The sequence below is a fragment of the Danio aesculapii genome, chromosome 2, assembly GCF_903798145.1.
Source record: "Danio aesculapii chromosome 2, fDanAes4.1, whole genome shotgun sequence".
Taxonomy (NCBI): Eukaryota; Metazoa; Chordata; class Actinopteri; order Cypriniformes; family Danionidae; genus Danio; species Danio aesculapii.
In genome coordinates, this window is record NC_079436.1 from 5,509,626 (window position 1) to 5,516,629 (window position 7,004).

Consider the following 7,004-nt stretch of genomic DNA (forward strand, 5'->3'; position numbering starts at 1 on the left):
TTTGTACACATGAAAAGATTGAATGAATGTTTATTACATGCCATCTTTTCCGCCCCTTTAAAGCCAGTTTCTTATACTTTTCCTCCTATTTTTGAGTAATAACTTTTGATGGCCTATAAAAGCCGCTCAGCATTTACCATTTTGGTTGATTTAAACAATTATAAACAACACAAAACAAACAATGTTATCTTCTGATAGCCATTTCTATGTTGAAAATCATTTCCTGCCCGCCATTGGAGTCTCACCATCATCAGTGATGTCATATGGAAACAACCTATTGGTTGAATGACTTACGTAGTATAGGATGGATTTTATTAAAAACTGCTTTAATATGGTTTGACTTATTGAATATATGAATTATGCTTGATTTTTTTTATCCTTTTCAAAAATGCTGAAAATAAAATACATTTAAAATATTGATGTACTTCTATACAACATAAAAGGGATAGTTCACCCATGAAGGAAGATTATCACTCACCTTTCATTTGATCTAACCTAAAGGAGTTTTTATTTAACAGAAAACCTGTTTATTTACTTAAAATGTGTAGCTGATGCTAACAGTCATCGAATAATATAGTAAAACTAGCTTTTCCCAGGCTTGATTTGATCCGACACAATCAAATGGTAAAATATATGTGATTTTGAAACAAAGAACAGGTGTAACTCACAAAATAAAAGTCAAGTTTATTGTTGAACAACAAACTCCACACATACAACAAACAGGCCAAGTTAAAACAAATAATGTAGACAAAACGAAATCGAAAGAAACCAAAACTCCTTTTCTTTGGCCTAGCCCTCCCATACAAAAAAAACTAGTTTATGGTACAACTAGTTATGGTACAACTAAAGTTCATACATAAAATTTACTGGAATGCTCTGAGTTCGATGGCTGTTGATTTTTTTTTTTTCATTTAATATATGTCGTCTTTATGTTGAAATATCGAGACATGGTCAAACAAGTAAAATTTCTTAAAGAAGCACCGTTTTGGTCACAGGAGATCATGATAAAGTGGCTGATCTCTTCACAATATGTACAAAAATATAAAATGTAAATAAAAATACAAACAAATCCTTGTCTTGCGTATTTCATTGTGAATGCTGGAAATCGAAGTTGTGGCCGGTCCTCTAGAAAATTTTGAATTGGGGGTCAGTTTGGTTGGTATGGGTGACAAACTTGAAAATGACCATGTTTTATGTATTTGAGTCCATTATGCCAGTGGCTCCAACAGTTGGGTTGAAGCAGCGGCATCTACACCTGCTCAGCAATATGAAACAATCCTTTTAATTAACCTTCTGCTTCTTGGGGTCGACGTCATCCTGAAAGAAAACATGTTTTAGTAAAACATTAACTCTTATTAAGCATGTAAGTGATAACTCCAAAAATAATGATGGTACCTCATCATCTTCATCCTCATCTTCATCATCATCAGCACCCCGCTTCGTTCCTCCCCTAGGTCTTCATCATCATCATCCTCGTCCTCATCCTCATCACCTGCAATACAACACAATTAGCCATTGATTTAAAAGCGTTGGATTAATTAAGGTAACATCAGCAACATCTAATGTTGCACATACCTTCTCCTTCTTCGTCATCTTCATCTACCTCATCGTCATCTTCATCATCAATCTCTGGCTCTCCATTCTCTTCGTTCTCCTGTTTACAGATTCACCAAATGCTTAGTGAATACTGCATTTAACACTCAAGCAGTAAAGAGGTCAAGCGCATTCATCAAACATTACCTTTCCATTAGTAGCATCTTTTCCATTTTCCTTCTCCTCGATGAGCTTCTTCTCCTTCAGGTCCTAAATGGAGGAAAAACAAACGTTTCTTTTTATTTTGTAACAGGTACTTTGACACATTTAACTTTGCCAGAATTGGAGCCATCTGTGTCCAATAGGCAGTCCCAATGCAGATTACGACTGACGTGAGCAAAACGCCCCCTATGCGCACAAATTTAAATTGCACCTCTAATGACGCCCCTCTGACATTGACGCCTCATTGGCTGCAGCAGAGAATTTCGCCTGTCCATCAACGACTCCTGCACTCCCGCCTCTCATCGAAAGAGCTCGTTTGTAATCTGACACTTTAGTAGGGATTCGGCGGCTGGGGTTATTGTGTAAGGTAATTCTAATAAACAACCGCGCTTCGGCGCGATTGCTTATATTGAAGCGACGGTAAACACGCTGTATCAAAAGATACACGCTGGATAATTCGAATATATAGGCTTGTGGTTCAGACAAGCGGATTTCGAACTCCAATGAAGGACAAAGAAGCGCATGCATGGCTTTCACAATCTCTTCATCCCCGAACACGACAGAGTTCGGCATGCCCGCCACCGCCGCCGTCACGTTAACCTGGATTTCGTTCGCGCAGTCGCAGAATTGACAAGAAATCTTACGCGCAAAAAAAGAAAAAACACAACCTGTCATAATGTCAGAATATCATGTGCTTATCGAATTAGCTCTGACGGCTCTCGTTTCAATGTAAGCACACAAAGAGCTATTAAATGAGTCTTACCCATGCAAATATTTTCATTAATTCGTTTATATAATCTTTAGCCCTTAAGCCGTTTATCAACCACATCAACTAGGACCGCCCCCTTAAATTCACCGACGTCCCTGGCTTCAAACTAGTAAACCAACAAGCCCACGTTGCCGTTACACACGGAAAAAAACGGAAAGTATTGAGAAATATATCAGGTTTTTGGGGGGCACTCGCATATCAAGTGCCTCTGTGAGTTTAAAGGGCTTGAGTACGAGGCACCACGAGTAGAATATTGAGTATATTTAGAATATTAAACTGAAATCAATTGTATATACACATTTCACTCTTATTATCCGTAAACTGAAATAGGTTAGCCCATTTCAGCGTTGTAATCCGATGGACCGCAGCGTCGATTCAAGTTCCGCGTATCGGCTGCATCAGAATCAATCGGAGTTACCCTAACAGCGGGCATTTAAAATAAATTACTAGACTAGTAAATGTTCGTGTCTCTTCATTCACAAATGTTTAATTAATTGTGTACCGTTTAATTTCGACTAAAGCACAATGGAGCCCGGATAAACCGGTAAACTTTCACCCCTGAAGCGAACTACCCGTCAACGCGGCTTTGGAAACCCGCGGTAATGCATGTTTGCTACAAACTAACCCTTAATGAATGAACGGATTAGGGAATAAACGTCTATCCAAAAACGCTGCACGGAAACTCAACCTACCAAAGCCATAAAACCATACCCACAAACAAAATGCGAGTAATTTGTGTAACAAATATGCTTAAGAGCTGGAACACGAAATGCAAAGAGCGGCAGGTTTGAGGATTTATCACGGTTGTCGTCCGCAGCTCACATCGCCGCTGTTCAAAGGGGAACCGACACGCTTGTATAAACAAAGAACCCGCGCGCGCAGACTGTTACATTCCGGACAATGAGAGATTGCGTTCGAATGTGTTCCAATTCCGAAAGCGCTACAATGTATCCATTTAAATTCCTCGTCAATTTAAATGTCCCACGGAGCCGTTATCGAACACTTTTCTTTTAATCGTAAAAAAAGGATCAACGGCTCTTTCCGGCTCCAACCAAAAATAGACTCGGCTACGCGTTCACGTTAAATCTGAACTAGAACAACAAATGTAAGCGTGAACGATCATTTCGTTCATTTACGCGCGTGGTGTTCTTACCTTTGCGGAGATTTCCGTTGCGGAGTCAACCTTTGTATCTGCCATAATTAATATTGTGTATCAATAGAATTGGAGCGCAGGAAAATGCGAGAATAATCCGCCTGTGTCCCCCGACAATCACTATTGTAATGAAGCTTTCTTATGCCGACGGCATGTGATGAAGGAGCCTTTAATATAGATTTGTAGGCGGAGCATTAGAGGCGGGCGCATGCATTTGATTGGGCAACACGCTCCATAAGGCGTGTCTTCAGCGCAATAGAGTGGAACAATGGAAAGCAAAACGTAAAAGGACACACCCCCAGTCGGCCAACAGAGAAGACACACCTCCTACCTCCGCTTTTCTCGCATAGACACATCTGTGCAACGCAATTTTACATTTTCCTCAATAAAAGTGTTGACACGACATACTAACTCTTATGTTTTGATCTTATTGTAAGTCTTTTACTTAACTAACGTCCCCTAGCCACTCGCGTATAAACGTTCCTGACCCCTAAATCACCCCCAAACACGACACCTTCATGTTTGGGAGATGTGTTGTCAACATTTGAAAAAGTGTAGCACGTTTGAGAAATGTTTTTAAAGCGGTGATGGGGTGGAATTTGGGAAGCGGAGTGTTTTCATGCCAGATGCAGCCCCTCCCCTTTCCGTGAATTTCGCACTAAACTTAGCACTAGTTAAAAAGCAAAAGCAGCCTCTTTCACTGCTGCACTCTTTCATCTGATAAATTAGATGAGAGGACGCACACATGCTTAAACATCACCGGAAATGTCGAGTTTGTTGAGTTAAACTCCACAACAAGACAGACAAGTTTATGTTATTAATCTTATTTTGTTTACCAATTTAAAAACCTTACAACACTACGATGAGGTGCATATGCTAGCGTTTTATCCCAAGTGTTTCAATGGCATTTCTTATGCATTTAAAAAACCCAACTACACGCGTCTCGTCCTTTATCAACCGGGATGAGTTGCATTGAAACAAAGCAGAAGCCATAACCTCGCCGGCGAACATAGAGGGGAGGGGAATTTCAGAGACTTCATCATCATAACCTACATTCAAATTCTACTTTGATGACGAGTCTTCTTGCGGGCTCGCGCCTCTGATTGGTTGTCGAGACGATCCGTGTTGACGGTTGACGCTTTGCGCGGTACTATTGGACGCCTGAGACGTCAATAAAAGATATGACCCACAGTACGCGGGAAAGCCTGGAACATGGATTCGGAAAGATCCCTGGCTTGGATAGCCGGTTATGAGCAGAGCCAATCATTGGCGTTTGTAAATAAGTGCTGCGGAACCACAGTTTGGGGGTAAATATGCCCAAATTTGAAATGACAAAAAGGAAGGTCTTGTTTATGAACTAAATGAACAAATATTGACTAATAAAAATGAATTGCTGTAGGCTAAAATTAGACTGATACTAAACGCTTGGCACACCTAGCAAAAACCTGTTCAACCAACACATGCAGGCCATTTTGCCAATCTAAACAGATAAAATGGGGAAAATAAGTTTGCTAATAAGACAATTAAGATAAAAAGCACATCATCAACTAATACAAATAGCATTTAATAACACAAACTTATAACTAATAACAAAAATATTTTCAGATATAAAAGAAAATCTCCCAAAATATATATAAAATGGGCAAAATATTTGCTTAAATATATTTTCAAAACATACAAATAATACAAATGTATTTTTTAGCTTTTATATTGGGGAGTTTTAATATTTTTTCTAAGAAAATATGTTAACAGCTAACAAGATTATGAGGTCTAAAACTATATTTGTATAGCTGTACATGTGCACTCACCGGCCACTTTATTAGGTACACTTTACTAGTGCCCTTTTGCCTTCAGAACTGCCTTAATCCTCCGTGCCATAGATTCAACAAGGTGCTGGAAATATTCCTCAGAGATTTTGATCAATACCGACATGATAGCATCATGCAGATTTGTTGGCTGCACATATATGATGCGAATCTCCCATTCCACCATTCCCGAAAGTGCTCTATTGGATTCAGGCCTGGTGACTGTGGAGGCCATTTGAGTACAGTGAACTGATTGTCAAGTTCAAGAAACCAGTCTGAGATGATTCGCGCTTTATGACATGGCTCGTTATCCTGCTGGAAGTAGCCATCAGAAGATGGTTACACTGTGATCATAAAGGGATGAACATGGTCAGCAACAATACTCAGGTTGGCTGTGGTGTTGACACGATGCACAATTGGTACTAATGGGCCCAAAGTGTGCCAAGAAAATATCCCCCACACCATTAAACCACCACCAGCAGCCTGAACCGCTGATACAAGGCAGGATGGATTCTTACTTTCATGTTGTTGACGCCAAATTCTGACCGTACCATCCGAATGTTGCAGCAGAAATCGAGACTCATCAGACCAGGCAACGTTTTTCCAGTCCAATTTTGGTGAGCCTGTGTGAATTGTAGCCTCAGTTTCCTGTTCTCAGCTGACAGGAGTGGCACCCGGTGTGGTCCTCTGCTGCTGTAGCCCATCTGCCTCAAGGTTGGACGTGTTGTGTGTTCAGAGATGCTCTTCTGCAGACCTCGGTTGTAACGAGTGGTTATTTGAGTTACTGTTGCCTTTATATCAGGTGGAACCAGTCTGGCCATTCTCCTCTGACCTTTGGCATTAACAAGGCATTTGCGCCCACAGAACCGCCACTTATGGGATATTTTCTCGTTTTCGGACCATACTTCGTAAACCCTGGAGATGGTTGTGCGTGAAAGTCCCAGTAGATCAGCAGTTTCTGAAATACTCAGATCAGCCCGTCTGACATTAACAACCATGCCACGTTCAAAGTCACTTAAATCCCCTTTCTTCTCCATTCTGATGCTCAGTTTGAACTGCAGCAGATCGTCTCGACCATGTCTACATGCCTAAATGCATTGAGCTGCTGCCATTTGATTGACTGATCAGACATTTGCGTTAACGAACAGCTGCACAGGTGTACCTAATAAAGTGGCCGGTGGGTGTACATTTTATACAGTGGCACGTAATATTTTTCTGTTACTCAAAACAACTTAAGAATACAATCCCTCAAAATATTTTGTAATCTAAAATACATAATATTTACTTTCGATCTGCATGCACATATAATTTGTAAGGTTTCAAGTAAACATATCGCCTTGACCCTGACATAAACTGAAATATATTTTAATATATGATTTTCTATTTCAATTTCAAGCCTCACAGTTACAAAATATATCCATATATATGTATAGATTAAAATAGATTGTATGCAGAAATCTTGTGAACAGTGTGGGATAACTGACCAACATTTATAGAAGACAGTGCATTTCAAGCTTGATTC

At 40.0% G+C, this 7,004-nt stretch overlaps 1 protein-coding gene across 1 annotated transcript; it reads right to left on the bottom strand.

The window, feature by feature from the left end:
* Window positions 1–660: 660 nt before the first annotated feature.
* Window positions 661–3,828, bottom strand: ptmab (prothymosin alpha b). Its single transcript, XM_056471448.1, has 5 exons — window positions 3,678–3,828; window positions 1,741–1,803; window positions 1,576–1,654; window positions 1,396–1,492; window positions 661–1,317 (listed from the first exon to the last, which is right to left on the bottom strand). Exons 1-5 carry the CDS (start codon window positions 3,720–3,722, stop codon window positions 1,260–1,262), a joined length of 342 nt encoding a protein of 113 aa, XP_056327423.1. The 5' UTR covers window positions 3,723–3,828; the 3' UTR covers window positions 661–1,259.
* Between the last annotated feature and the right edge of the window lie 3,176 nt (window positions 3,829–7,004).

Bases quoted from the DNA above. Each gene is read 5' to 3' on its own strand.
- ptmab (XM_056471448.1), bottom strand. From the start codon at position 3,722: ATGGCAGATACAAAGGTTGACTCCGCAACGGAAATCTCCGCAAAG. The intron at 1,804-3,677 runs GTAAGAACACCA...TCCTCCATTTAG, and splicing joins CAACGGAAATCTCCGCAAAG to GACCTGAAGGAGAAGAAGCT. The intron at 1,318-1,395 runs GTACCATCATTA...GTTTTCTTTCAG, and splicing joins ATGAGGATGAAGATGATGAG to GATGACGTCGACCCCAAGAA.